This window comes from Copadichromis virginalis, linkage group LG15 (genome assembly GCF_057382275.1).
Source record: "Copadichromis virginalis isolate Kocher_CV1m ecotype Utaka linkage group LG15, C_Virginalis_male_GT1.1, whole genome shotgun sequence".
Lineage (NCBI taxonomy): Eukaryota > Metazoa > Chordata > Actinopteri > Cichliformes > Cichlidae > Copadichromis > Copadichromis virginalis.
In genome coordinates this window covers 3,568,646-3,583,977 of record NC_140632.1, presented here as the reverse complement: position 1 = coordinate 3,583,977, position 15,332 = coordinate 3,568,646, and the positions used below count along the sequence as shown (strand labels likewise).

Below are 15,332 nucleotides of genomic sequence, written 5' to 3'. Positions count from 1 at the left end.
ACAATGTCTGCTTCACTACTTTCAAAATAAAGCAGTGAAATGAGGGAGATTACTCTCATCTCTAATATGCAGACTGCAACAACAAATGTAGAACTCAGTGTAAATACTCACAGTGCACTGTATATTATCTCTTGTTCTGTCCTAATATTCAGTCGCTCTGGGGCTAATTACACTATTATGATAAGGTAACCTGCCAGCTGAGTGCTTATCGTTCTGCCTATTCAAAGCATTGACATTAGACTCAAAAACAATCTCCTTAAAGGGCCAATAAACATTTGAACGCTTGCTTAAAAAAAGTGCTAACGCCTCGCTTGCTATAAATCAGTGCAAATGTTCAATATGCCGTTGGTGTTTTGGCGAGATGAGAGCCAAATTGGTGCGTATTTTTGGATAGCGTTGCAAACTCATTCTGCACATAGCTATGATTTTTAAATGCACCATAATTACTGGGTAGCTTAATGCCATTGCGTTAACCAGTGAAGCTTTTAAAGCGTCGCTGTGCTATTTTCACACTTAACAAGATCCTGCAGCCACTCATCCATTTCAATAGCATCAAGCTGGGTGAATTACCGTTATCCGATATAAGCCCTCAGAGAGGAAGTAACTACCTAACACTTTGAAAATTTGGTCTATCTTGGAACGGCTTCACCCTAATGAAACATAATACCAGTATTATAAAGCAGTCTGCTCTTTCTTTTCACATCCTCCATTTTTTTTCTTCTTGGCATTTATGTTTTATTTTAGTTGTTTAAGTCAGAAGATGACTTAAAGCGGAGCTGATATGGCAAACCACAGGAAAGGCTTGAATAGCAGCGTTTCCCCCGTTGCCCCCCTTTCAAATAGGCCGAGGCGGCCTTGCTTCCACACTCCCGTGTTTCTATAACGGGGAAATATGGAGTGTTGAGCCTCCTGGATGTTTGGGTTCAGCGTGTAACGATGTGAGTGAGAGCGTGGCCACAGCATCTACACAAGGCCTTACCTGTTCTTCCCCGTGCCGGAGAAAAGGGCAGGTTTTTTGGCTTGTTAGTTTAATCTTAAAGGAATGCGGTATCCCCTCCGACTCAGGCCAGACTCCTAAATATATAACCTTACTTTCCAGCACTAATGCACTGAAGCAATTCTGATTATTTAGTTGGTGTAACCTCTAACGCGTAGGAGTGTCAACACAGACAGTCGGGATTGTGCTCAGTTTTTGAGGAGAAGGTGAAGAAGATGAGCAAAGGAGCATCAAAGAGGGCTGAGCTGACATCAGTGGAGCACCTTGTTACAACGTGTCCAGACATCAGTATCAGCGCTGACTTTCTCTCAAGTATTTTCCTTTTATCACATAGCACTCTTATAAAAAACATTTAGGGACAAATTTGGTAACTTAAACAGACGTTTGGCATGTAGCAAAGTCGCTGAATAATGGCAGGTGGGTTTTGTAGTTTCTATTGTGCGTGCACATTAAAGGTGCGTGTGTGACAGGAGGATCTGTCTGCTTGATTAATGCTCTCGCTCAAACTGGCACCTGGAACCAATCCCCCCCTTCTGCCGCCCCCATGTGCACCGTGTGTGTGCATTCCACACAGTGGGACTTTAGAGGGACTGAGGGTGGGCGTTGAGCTGGAGGCGCAGATGGGACCGGGGGACTTGGAGCGGAAGAAAAGAAAGGTGTGCAGAGGAGGGAACAATAGACGGACGTGCATTGGAGGGTATAAGGGTGTCATTAATAGTGCACAGGCCCCATCTCCTAATTTGCTCAAATTACCTGCCCACACAGTGGGCCCCCTCTGCCAGTGCTGAGGTGTGAATACAACAGATCAAATACACCTGAAAATCAGAGAGCCCACCCACTCAGCGACGCCCACGCGAGGCTTTTAAGGTGGCCTGACAACTCTCGGTGCCTGTGCGTGGAAGAGAAGGGTCAAATGTTTACTCTTTCATGTTTCAGAAGGGAGTAAAAAGTGAGAAAATTAGAGAGAAAGAAGAAGACATTCGGAGGAAGAAAAAGAGTAAATGAGACTGGGATATGATACAAAAGGAAGGATCAGTTTGCACTCAAGAGGCAAGTACAAAATTGACTCGTACAAACCACCTCCCATATGGCACTGTGGGGGCGGCTATTTACCCTCATTTACCTTCCTCGCCTCCCTTCATCCCTTCCTCCTTCTGCTTCTCCTTAAGTCGTCCCTTTATCCTTCCCCTCCCACCCACGCTTTCAGGAAAAGGTTGATGACAAACGTGATGGGCGGCGATGCTTTGGTCACCACAGTAATCAGAGTCACCAGCACCGTACCACCTGTGGCACACACAAGCTGGCATGGAGACTTATTCAGATGTGTGCAGAGACACTGAAATTAAATATCCCCCCGAGACACAAAAGGAGGCCCGGAGAGTGTGTGTAGGTGTGTGCAGTGGGCTGCAAGCCTTTGAACTTCGAGTAGTGTGTGTAGCTGATATTGACAAGTCCCCGGGGGGAGACGAGGGAAGCTAGAAAAAGGTAGCTCTCATTTGTAAAGTGGCCTCCAGAGAGAAAGAGAGGAAAAAAAATACTCCTCAGCTCCCCCACCCCCACTGCTAGGATTTATTAGGAGTGTAGTATAGATAATATACTTAGCCTAAGGCAACCTATGAAGTACCTGTTCACTTCCTGTTAATCTGCGTGCACGTTGGAAGCTATTTGCTCGTCACACATCGCTTTGAAACTGATGACTGGTCGCTCGTGGACATTGCAGGCGGCAGTTGCCTAGGTGACCGTTTAATGTATATGTATATGTTATTCAATGGTATTCTTCACTTTTACTGGTAGTCACCTGGAAGTTGAGAAAAGTTTAGCTTGGGTCCTGCCCACCTTCCAGCACCTGTGGGGGGTTTTTCGCCCAAAGTCGCTTCACGTTCGATTCTTTGGTCGCCGCATCGCAACCGACTGCTTTCAGTACTCATGGAGCGTCAGCGCCATTATGCAGAAACTGACCGTAGTTAGAGGGCGCTCGCGAGAGTGTCCTCAACTGACTAGAACAAATGAAGCCAAAATATATATACACCTGCTTTTAAACCAAAAAGCTCCAATTGGATTAAAGTTTTTATAAATACATTTACATTTAAAGTCAGTTTAATGCCTGATTAAGACGTTACAATACTGAATTTTGCCAATATTTTTTTTCCGCATTCTGCTAATATATGCTGATTACCAAGTTAAAACCCACGGGTTCCACCTCCGTTAAACGAACCAGTTTTCAAAGAGTTTCCACAGCGTTTAGTTACATCAGTACACGAACTTGCACAAGGAGCAGCGAGCGTGGCGTTCGAAATCGATGTTACCAGGTGGCTGTTGCTAGAAACTCACTGGCGTCGCTTGTTTTGTGCATGAGATCGAGATTGCAAATTGTTTAATTTTTGTTCTGGTTACAAGTGACAAAAATTTTTTTCCACAATTACCAGTTTTCCCCTTGGAACAGCGATGACCTGTGTAGAAGTACGCGGTGTGTATATATTTGATTTATAAATAATTAAATGATTTAAAGGTCCAAACCAAAATCATGTATAATTACTACATTTCAGCTGGGCATTCAGCAATTCACAGAGTTTGTAAGTTGTATTTAGAAGTAAGAGATAAGAGAAATAAATTAAGTCTCAGATCCAAGTCTCTGTCTAATGATATTTATTACTAAGTGCAAGATCTCATAATCATATATCATAAGTGTATGATCACTTATTACATTTTAATCTTTGTCTCATAAATGCTAAAAATGATAAAGTGGAACTACTCAGGTTTTCTGTCTTATAGTTTCTCAGACTTTCTAAAGTCTGCGTGACTCTTGCTTGTGGGAAAAAAAGCAAAGGTGGGAAAGTTTCGAACAATTTCTGCTGGAACAGCAGTGCAGAAATCCCCTACGTTACATTTCAGGTTGTTTCAAAGGACTTTCCTGTGACATCTTTTTGAGAACATAGCTGCTGTGTTTACGTTGATCCCTGAGCTGTTCCAGTTTACACACATTCAATCCGATCACGGCGCTCCGACAAGCAGCGGCGTCTGATCAAAGTCTATATACATACATGGTGTCTGATCCTCACCGGAGCAGGCTCGAATCCTGTCACTCACCCAGACAGCTGCTCCCTTACAGTCGTCTGTAGTTCATTTTGTTGTCGCAGTTAAAAGTTTTCCTTCAGCTGTTGCTCTGTTCAGCCCGTTTGGTGTCTTTCCCCAAAGGAAACAGACCAATAACAGGCCTTTTCCACTTCACTTCTCCTGATGCTGAACGAGCAAAGGAGGATCCCAGAGGAGCTGGAATATTTTATTAGAGTGATATTTTGAAAGTTGCTCTCCTCGGTGTTTCTTCCTCTCTCATGATGAAATTTTAGGATGCTGCAACAACTCAGTGTGTGTGTGTGTGTGTGTGTGTGTGTGTGTGTGTGTGTGTGTGTGTGTGTGTGTGTGTGTGTGTGTGTGTGTGTGTGTGTGTGCATGCGTGTGAAAGAAAACAGCTCACACAGGGAGCAAAGACAATTCAAAGTTACAGCTAAATGACAGGCTGGGAGCTCTGGTCTTTTGAATTGCATTGTTTTCTTTTTATTCCTGCTTTGGAGGAGGGTTGGTGGGGGTGAAAAAAGCCCAAATGGGACACAAAGCGAGCAGTTTAGTCTCAGGAGAATTACCCTCAGCACAAACAAAAATAGCAGTCATTTTTTGCTGACAAACCCTTTTTAATGCAAGGGTGCTTTTTTAGCAAAGTTTGGCTCTTTTTTTGTTTTCTTATTTATGACAAAGCTGCCATTTCAGAATAGAAGGAGTAGTGAATGTATATTCTTGCATTGATTTACTGTAGCTTTAAGATGCACGAGGAAGAAAGGACAGGGAGGGTTGTTGAAAGTTCTTCAGCTTAGTCGGGGCCCTGGTTCTTTGAAAAATAAGCACAGTGGGAATTTTGAGGAAACTGATCATTCACATAGCATTTATAACGCTCACACACGACCTGTTCACGGACCTATTCTTGTCACTTTCACATGAATTCTTCATTACGCACAGAATTACACCTCCACACTTTTTTTATGCACACACCACCAGACAGATACGCCCTTTTCCTGCAGGACCCTGCAGATGCAGCAGAAACAGTAGAGTTGGTCTCTCTGGTAAACAAACAGTGAGAGGCTGCTGGGAGTCTTCACTGGGCCTCCAAATTATAGTCTGGTTAACCAGAGTCTCCGAGCCAGCCCGTTTACTGCTACACACATGCACGCATAAGGTACACACACATGCACATGAGCACATGTGCACATGACCTATGCACACTAAAGGCATTATAGAAGCACACTTTAAAGCCCATATACAATCAGGTTCTAATGGGAGCTTGTCTGTGCTACAGTTGAGCTAAGGGTAAAAGGTTTTATAGACATAAGAGAGGCTGAAAGGGAAGCACACCCTAAGGGCTCATAATAAATATTACCCAATCATCAGGCTCACAGTGTGAGGCTATTACTGATGAAAAAGAATCCCTTGCAATGTAAACACAGGCTTAATGTTTACAGCTTCTAACCCTGTGTATCACTTTTATGATTCTAAGGTTTTCTTTCCTTCTGCAAGTTGGTTTGTGTAACCTGAAGTATGCTTCGAGGAGCCTTATGATAAGGCCCTGTGTTTTGTAGATATTCGATGTGAATGTATACGTTTGCCTTCTTAGTAGGAGCAGTGCAAAAACAGGGTTTCATTTGTGATAGGCTTCCATAAAACGTATCTGAGTGAGAGGAGCTTCTTTAATTGCCTGTAAATGAGTTCTGCAACTACTGGGGACAGTTTTAAGCCTCTTGAGGATGCAAGAGTGTATCAGGGTGATCTATGGTGCCATAAAATCCGGTTCAAATATTTAAGCTGATCAGTTCTCTCAAAATTATTCGCCGTAAATCTCGTGTTTCCAGAGTGACAACGTATTCCGAGCGGACAATTTAATTGTCAGTTTGAAACCACATCCCAGCAGCCCCGTTGCCAGAGAGAGATTTTTTTTATAAGTGTGTGACGTTCACATTCTCAGCTTTGCCATAATGCAACACCGCAGAATAGATTGTGTTTGAAGGACAGTGTTTCACAATGTGATTGATGCTCCCTGTGGGACCCAGCAGTTGATGAGACTCTGTTTAGGACTCGAGTTAGGCGCTATAAGGCTGGCGTCATCAGAGTCTCAGCTTGGGGAAGAGAAGTCCTCGTCCTGGAATAACAGGCAACGTTTCTGAGTGTATGTGGAAAATACAGGGTCACAGGTCGAATAATCAGACAATAGTCGTTTATCTTCTGGTAAATTTCCCTTTGCTTTGATGATGCTTTCTTTCGCTGAACCCTTTTTTCCGAAGATGACTGGAATTGATTTTGTCTAAGGACATCTCAGGCTGGAAGCTATGAAAGTGAACTCCATCCACCCGGCTCTTTTTCTCCGCACCCCCACCTCTCTGTGACTCATTTCTGACCAGTAGCCTAATAGTCTCGGTGTAATTATAGGCTAAGGTTTTAGGCAAAAGCCAATCTCTGAGTGAGCTGCATCAGCCGTGACAGATTCAACTTAACTCTTTAAGTCATTTAGCAACATCTCATCCTACACGTCAAAAGCCAAGGCGTCCCGGGGCCATTTTGACATCTGAATGGTTTGGAATTTAAACTGGTGTGTACTGCTCCAGGTTGTGGAGTTCAGACTCAGTGTTTTGGAGCTGCTCCGAGCTGGACTGCGATCAGGAAGAGATCAGGAAAAAAAAGCGAGATCCAAACACTCTCGACGCACACCGACTGCAGTGGCTTGCTCGCGCTGCCTGCCCATTACTGTTGTTTTCATTTTCTCTTTATCTGATTGGCTATTGTCTCGGCACTGGACATATTCACTTGACTGACATTTTGATGTCGATTATCTCCCAAAAAGGAGGAAGCGAATTGATGCCAGAACTTCGTCCTAAGCTTTTCTACACGAGCTTTAAAAGTCCATCCATGACAGCCAAGCAAAATAAACGGTATATTTAATACAAATTCTAAAGCTCCCAAACAAGAAATGTATATGGGACATATCTAGGCGTGGGCTTACTCGATCTATGGCTAGATGTTTATGTCTGTGTGCAATTGAGCATCCATGACAGAATTTTCCCCCCTCCATCTGGACCTCTTCTACACCCCCGTACCTCAATTTGGACCCAGTTCCCTTGGACATTCCTCCACCCCACCTCTGTGTATATACATACATGCATACATCCTCCTGTCTCCTTCCTTTTCCTCCCCTGTTTCCAGCCACTGCCTTTCCATCCTTACCTTCCTCTACACTCAGCTGAAAGGGTGGAAATGGGCAAGTGATAGCCAATACCCCCCCTGCGAGTGCTAGTCTGGGCTGCAGGCTGTTTGCCTCTTGCCATGAAGTCACTCTATCTATCTCGCCTGTGCGTCCATACCTCACATAAATCATCCTCAATCGTGCTACACGGACGGGGAGAACAGAGAGAAATCTCCCCCTGTAAATCTGGTATTAGTTTTACCTCGCATAATGAACACAGGGCTAAACGGCCTGGATACATGAGAACAGCATGTCTTGCAGATGTACTATAAATATTTTGATACTAGCCGGCTAGTTTGCAGAGGGGAAGTAGACCAGTGAAATACACAGAGGAAGGGAAAAGTGTAAAGTGGAATGTTGGCCTAGCCCGAGTGTCTGTATTGTCTTTAGCACCTACAGAAGGTCCCGGTCCAAGAAAAACGCTCTTTACAGGGTTCCTGTTCCCAGCAGTGGTCCAGTACCACTCCTGGATACGCTGCGTTGCCTTCAAGCCAATCTGTCAAACTGGTCTCCAAGGAGAGGGGCTCATTGTTTGATTAATAGCAGGATCAGACCTGATTGAGTGATAGACTGTTTAAAGGGGAAACCAGCACAGCTTTAAGGACATTCTGGGACCAAGTCTGGGAAAAGCTGCTCCAGCTAGAGTTTGATTGGTGAAACGGCTGAATTAAAGTGAAAGACTAATAATAGCATAGCTAATGATACACAAGCTGCATGGCGAGGGGTTGCCCAGATATGCTTGATGGCTTTGAGAGTGTTCTTTTGCAAGCAATGTAAAGACAAACTGTGAAATGCCTACAAACACTTGCATGTAAAAGTGGAAAAACTGAAGTACCCCTTTTTGGCATGTTTTTGGCTTCAGCCACAGGCACTGTCACCCTACCCCATCAAAGAGCCAAACACCCACCCACACACACGCACATACAGAAAACCTACAAATACACTCTTCCACATGCACGGTTTAAGCGAAGTGACAGCAGGTGGTGTGTGACACGTCAACATCTGAAGGTTCCCTGGCAGACGCAGAAAGAGTTCTCAGCTCTGCGCCCCACTCAGATCTATCATTGGGACTCTTTAATGGCAGCCTTCGTCACATATTGCTGCTTTATTTTCTCCTCTCCATCTTCCAGCCCACAGAAGTTCCTTTTTTGTTCCTATTTTTAAGTACAAGTGATCTCAATTAGGGACCTCCGTGAAGGCAGTAGGCGGCAGACAGTCAGAGCAATAAGAGCAGAGAGGAAATTGTCTTTATACCCCTCCCACCCTCCCTCCCTCTTTACCCTCCTGCCACAAGCAGCGAGCAGCCGCCCCCTCCGTGTCTCCATCTCTTTCCACGCTGCTCCGTGCCATTTCAAAAACTGAGCAAAAATATCAGACAACTTTCTGTACCCCTCAGCGAAGCGCATGTATACATATGTAAGACTTCGAGGGCGCAGTCGCCGGTCCGGCTTTCTCAGAGTTTAATGTATTTTGGGTTTGCTCTCTGTGAAGGCAGTTGCATAGAGACACGCACAAACACACACTCACACACCACAGAACGTGCTGTCCTCGTCCTAACAGTTTACAGTGATGTCACGGCCTCGATCACAAACAGTCATTAAGGGCTTAGCTATGATCTGGGATCAGCGCTGGGATGTGAGTCGCTGAGGTTGTGTCGATGAGGTCACAAGGAACAAAGTTTCTGTCCGTCGTCATCCTCCTCTGCTGGCTAACTAACCGGCCCACTAGTTTAGTTGGTTCTGCAGCTACATGCCTGTTCTCCGGGTCGGTTTGGTCGATTGGATCGTGTGCTGGATCTCTGGCTGCTTTGTTGCAGAGCCTGGTGGGCTCTCTGATTGGCTTGCTGGCAGGCCATTTGGCTGGTGGCCTGCCAAACATGGAAACATCCCGTTAGAGCTGAAAAAGCCTGGGCCTCGTCACTGCGCTCCTCTAGAAGGCTATAATTAAGTGTCTTGAAAAATGCAGCACTGTGAAATGGAGTCTTAATCCCGAGTCTTAAGTGGCTGTGCTTTTCCTCTTGGATGAGAGTACAGTATATGCTTATGAAGAAGCGAAAGAGTGAGGCTATATGACCGTAATGTTACAAATTATTTTTCTAAGAAAGCTAAAAGTGAGCGTATTTTCATAGTTGGTTGTTTCCTGCTTAAACTGGAAAGTTTACACACATTTCTAGCTGAAACACTGAGCCCTGTGTCTTGTCATCTTCCTTAATGAGGTGTTGTTCACAGCGAGGATACGCGCGCCTCGTAAGTACGTGTCTGAATGCGTCCCTTTGAATGTCAAACAGCGAGGGAGATGTGAAGGTCACAGACGCGCCGGGAGAAGCTTTTGCGCAGTTCGTTTGCTGACAACATTATAGGCGGTGGATGTGTGCACATATTAGCGGTTCACACACTCTTTGTCATTCCAAGTGGGAACGAGAACAGAAACTTTTATTACTCGCTTGATATCTCGACAGGAAAATTAGTCAAGAGAATGTCAGCTAAGTTTGATTTTTATTGAAAACAAATAATTGAAACTGAGCTGCCGAAATACAATATTACCATAAATCATAAAACGCACATCCTGCTCGATGTGCTATACTGTGGTTCCTCACTGTTAGTGACTTCTCCTACTGTGCAGTGACTCCAAGCCAGTGTAACACAGTAGATGAATAATACCAGAGCTGAGAGAGACGATCCAGCTGTGCACCAGGCAAGCAGCAGAACCACTGAAAAGCTAAACGGCTTTATGCTAGATTCATTACTACATCATATGAAATCAGTTTATGCTGAGGAGGATCAGCGGAGTATCCTTAAAAGGCCAATTCTGCCCGAAACCTTCCAGCATTCGCATTTAATCAAAAGTTGTCGGGTTCCTAAAATGTTATTTTGGTAGGCATGGTATGTTCTTTTTTTATTGAACGGATTATTCTGGCACATTAACGCCATCTTTCCGTCACATCTCTGGAACATCAAACGTTTTGAACTTGTGCAGATTTTGCCCAATACCTCTGAATGACAGAGAGCCAGACGGTAAAAAGCCCTCGCGCTGTATGAGTGTGGACCGTATCCTGTAGGGAGCTGGAAGACAGATGCTGGATGTGCAGCGGAGAAGCAAAGCGGAGTCAGATGGGACAAACACTCTTTGATGAGCTGAGCTTGTCAGAGTTTAAAGCACGGCTAGGTAGGGAGGGGGGGGGCTGTTTGGGGCCCTGGGGTTGGGCCGGGAAAATTACGTTGCCTCTGATGGGACAATAACAGAGTGCAGCAAATCTAAATTTAGGCATGATTAGTTTGACTTAGAAAAGTTGGTGAGTTTGTGTAATGTTCTCATTAAAGGGTCTGTTATTCATAGAACGTGCACATTGACAGTTCCACTTCAAATTTAAGTCAGGATTTAAAGTAATAAGGCTGATTTGGCTGATGGCATGAAATTGGCCCTCCTCCTTTAAATTTCCTAAACTAGATTCCACTACAACATTAAGGGTGTTTTCCACATTACTCTACATTTACTCAACGATAAAAAAGCGATATTATCAGAGCTGAAACTTAACTCTGTTGGGATAACCGGCTCCATGGTTCCTGCAAGTCCATGTTTATCACTATTACAGATTTAATTACTACTATTCACATTTATCCATCCATGAATTGTTAGATGATCTTTGAGAATGTTGGACAATGTGAACCATATTTCTGGTGTTTGGGGCACACAGAAGGGAAGCGTAACTCAATCACTCGCCCCCCCCTCCTCCGTCCACATGACGAGGTGCCAGATGCGTGTCAGTGCTTTCCGACATTATATATATATATTCCTCCCACATCCTCACACTCACACACAACTTAATAGACATGTATATGTGCACACATACTTGCTTGTGAAACTTAAGAACTTGACTTATTTCAAGCGCTCGGGCTGTAGTGTACGGTGAATTACATTATTTCTCTTACAACACTGCAATCTTTAGCAAAGTATATAAAACTGCATCTAACTTTACAACATAAAAACAAGCTACAAAGGCTCTGACTGGATCCAAATAACCCAACAGCTGTGCCTCCCACTTGTCCCATTTATTTTGAAACAGGCCTGGAGTATCAAAGCTCTTTGTCTTAAAGACTCATTGCAATAAAAGCCTGTTTGGGAGCAATGGAAATGGAACACAGAGTGGCAGTACACATGCTGATGTGTGATGTGGCATCCAGAAAAGTCTCATTGGGAGACCGATGGGTAATCAGGGCTGAGGGTGGGGTGGGTGATGAGTGCCGGCTGAGATATAGAGGCTCACAGAGGGTAAATGATGCCCTCTACAGTAGACACAAGAGGGACAAGCTAAGTAGGCCCTCTCACTGTTTTCAGTGCAGCAGGCATAAAGAGTATGTCAGCCATAAAAGTTAAAGTGTGATTTTTATTTATTTTAATTTATTTGTTCTGTTTTGTTATGATGTAAGGATGTATGTAGCACTTTTTGTTTTGTTTTTAAAAAAAAATAAGGCTTTTAAAAAATGCATGATTTTTATGTCATGAGTTGCAGATCTACTATTTTTGTTGTGTTAAATATTCTTGAGAATTATTTTCATTCATTTTCTGAGTTTCAAAAAACACCAGCTGCGAAAATAAAAACCGCAAGTGCCGAAAAATCAACTGAAGGTTTCAGCATTTCTAAAGCTGAAAAGTGGCTCCTGTGAGAGTTCCTCTGTTGTAAATTACCGGGTTATCTTTAAGGATGCATACATGTGTAAGCAGTGTTTTGCTGTTGGCTGACATTGAGCTGGTTTTTACAATTTGATACACTGTTGGCTAAATTTACAGCCGTTCGGCGTTTTTGTGTCTCACACATTCTGCAATTAAATAAGAAAACGGGTTAAATAATGTAGTGTTGTAGTAAAGTACAATAAGTGTGTCAAAGTAGGAAATAAAAGCTGCGTCAAATGGACTACTCGGTATGTGATCTCGTTTTGAAATATGCAAATACATTTTAAGTTGTGCGTAATTACGCAAGGAGTCTCATTTTGGTGCTGCTTATATAGATAGATCGTTTATTTTCGGTCTATGTGTAATAAAACGACCGTGTAATAGATTTAACAAGTTGTATGAGGCACAGAAACTGTTGAAGTTGGATTTTCCATAAATGCCTTTCCCAAACGCGCAGTCGGTTCACAGGGCGGCCACGTGGATGGATAAACATAAATTAAAGCCCCTGTAAAGTAGAATACCTGTACACCTGCACAACAGCTCTCCCCTGTGACCGAGTGAAACTCTACCCCTGCGCCTCTACCTGACTCACCGCTCTCCGGTGACTCACTCACTCCTATACCTTATGGAGTGTAACTCGCTTCTCGCCGCGGCTCGGCTCTCTCTGAACGCGTCTGTGAGCCGTTTACGGTCAGGACACGGCGGTAACACTACACGGTCTGATGGACTGATGTGCGCGTTGCTGACTGAAAATGAGCACCTCCGCTGTTAGGAGCGCGCTGATGGTCCAGGGGAGCGGTAACATGTCGGTACGTACGGTATAGGCTGTGAGCAAACTTTGAAATGTAGGTAAGAGACAGGCGTGAAACGCAGCTCCACGTGTCTTTCATGAAGTTATGGCCATTTACAGGGAGATCTGTCCGGCAGTCTATATAGGCGTGATAGATTATGGCGGAGGGAATGCATCTGACTCCAGACACCACGTGTTGGAGTCGCATCAGCGCAATAATTGCTGGGCGCTCGAGCTATATAAACCACAAAAAGCCTGAGCACGGGAAACCCCGGCCTCCAAACACTAACCGCATTTACGGCTACAAAACCGGGATTCGTTTTTCCGCCTCCTTCATCTCACCGGCGATAGTTTTTTTTCTCTTCAAACGTCTTTAAACCTTTTTTTTAACCCTACACAAAATCAGCGGCACGGCCGGAAGACTTAACAGAAAAATATGTTGAATTTGCAGGCGTCGCGGGATTGTAAATAACCCTGTAAAGTATTGTTAAAGCTTATCCCTTTGACTTTGAAAGGTTTTTTTGTGTGTACATAGCCTGCGGACTTTCAGAAAGCCTTTCAGTTTGGCACAAAGACTTCAATGACGCACCTGGAGCTGCGCTTTGACTTTTCACTAAAGGGAGACAGACAAAAAACTTTTCGTTTTTTGAGCATCTGGGTCTGCTGTTCCATTTTAGACGTGCTTTTTTTGTAATTGTATAGCCTATTACGAGCTCGGACATTTATTTGATGTTATTTATATCCGCACATGAGCAACTACGCCAGCGTTATGGCACATGGACTCTTCCACCGAGGAGTTTGAAAAAGAAAGAAAGAAAAAAAAGAACTTGTCATTTAAAGCATCATCAACTTTTTTAAGGGTTGTTTTTCTTGCTGGAGAAGTCTATTTTATGTCGTTTGAAGGCGACCACTAAAGTTTGTAGTGGAGAGGGTTTTGAAACGCGGTGTGCGCTCACTCGAGTCCCATTTTCCATTGGCAGGCGCGCTGAGGTTCAGCGAGCAGCGGCGCACGCTCCTGAGTTTCTCCCTGTGTGAGAGAGAGAAAGAAAGAGAGCAGCCGGAGAGCCTTTGGTGCCTTTTCTGATAATCCACGCTGTTGTGATGCGAATTCCCGTAGATCCCAGCGCCAGTCGGAGGTTCAGTCCGCCGTCCAGTAGCCTCCAGCCGGTCCCAGGAAAGATGAACGATGTGAGCTCTCCAGCCGGGCAGCCGGACGCAGCGGCGGCGGTGCCAAGACTGCGCCCCCACGAAAACCGCAGTATGGCCGAGATCATCGCGGACCACCCGGCCGAGCTAGTGAGGACCGACAGCCCCAACTTTCTCTGCTCGGTCCTGCCCTCCCACTGGCGGTGCAACAAGACTCTACCCGTCGCTTTTAAGGTGAGTCCCGACTCAGCGCTGCGCTGCTGAACGAATAAAGCGACTTTTGATGGCTATCATGGCTCACTGCTAGAAAAAAAACTACCAAATGAAGCCCAAAGCTGATTTTGAACAACAATAAACGCGTCATCTTTCTCTGAAGACATTTTAACAACGTTAGATGACGAGAAGTTCAGATTTTTAAAAACCTTCTCTCACTCGATTATTTACCTCTTTATCTCTTAAGCTTTTTCTTTGAGTTTCCAAGCCTTAATGGCTATTAATGTAAACATGCAGAATCCGGAAGTTATTACTGTGACGTTAAAAATAAATTATAGTCAGGAAATGCATAAAAAAATAATATTATTGAAGTTTAAGGGCATTAGTCTGACGGTTTTAATTGTAGGAAAATGAGTCAGCGTCTGGAAGAAAGGAGCCACATGTGCATATTGTTTTCATCTTGCGTTTAAAATAAATCATTATAATATTTATTTCCGAGAATCAGAAAATGTTGTGAATTAGTTTAATACAATATACAAGCCTTTTAAAGCAACTTCCCATCCAGTGAAATAAGCAACAAAGACTTCATTGTATTGGATATTTCTCTTTTTGACAATTTGCATCAAATGTGAAAATTATTTAATAAACATTACAGCATGTTGTCTACATTTAGTTAGTCTGTACATTTTCATTTTCCTCAAGCTTTTAATACTCCGAATCAGAAAAATATATTTCTAATGCTCCAAAGAATAATGCTTTTGTGTATTTGGCCTATTTTTGTTCCTTTTTTTCTCTTTGTTTTTGGCTTGCATGATATTGCAAAGAAAAGCCTCTGTTAATTACTTGACAGGTATTATTTAAACGGCAGATCAAAGACACTCTCAAGTGGAAATTTGTAGCTACAGCCAAATCAAATGTGACACTTTTTAAATATAAGTGTTATTTAACCGTTCTTATAACTACAGCTCTGTAATTATTCCACTTCTGTGGCCTTACTTATCCTCTTTCATCTGCATCCAAGAATCTAAATGATAACACAAGGCCTTGGCGCTTTTGTTTTGAAAGACTGCATTTTACATGATTCAACTGAGGACATTCATCATGATATCAGGCTGCTTCGAGGCATTAAAATTAAATCCATTTATCAACCTAATTTGTAGGAGGATGGCAGGATGTAAAATGATGAGTCTAGACAAGCTTTGAATAGTCAAAACTGAGAAGACGATAATGTT

General features: G+C 43.6%; 1 protein-coding gene across 6 annotated transcripts in view; it reads left to right on the top strand.

The window, feature by feature from the left end:
- The window catches only part of runx2b (RUNX family transcription factor 2b), a 124,378-nt gene that overhangs the window by 90,294 nt on the left and 18,752 nt on the right, over positions 1-15,332 (top strand). For 4 of the 6 annotated variants that reach the window (XM_085431386.1, XM_085431384.1, XM_085431387.1 and 1 more), the window contains one exon: positions 13,859-14,121. In XM_085431386.1, coding sequence (XP_085287512.1) covers positions 13,921-14,121 — 201 coding nt within the window. In that variant the 5' untranslated portion in view covers positions 13,859-13,920. Of the gene's footprint in view, positions 1-12,639; positions 12,761-13,048; positions 14,122-15,332 lie in introns of those variants that run through there. The other 2 variants (XM_085431385.1, XM_085431388.1) reach the window with 2 other exon arrangements.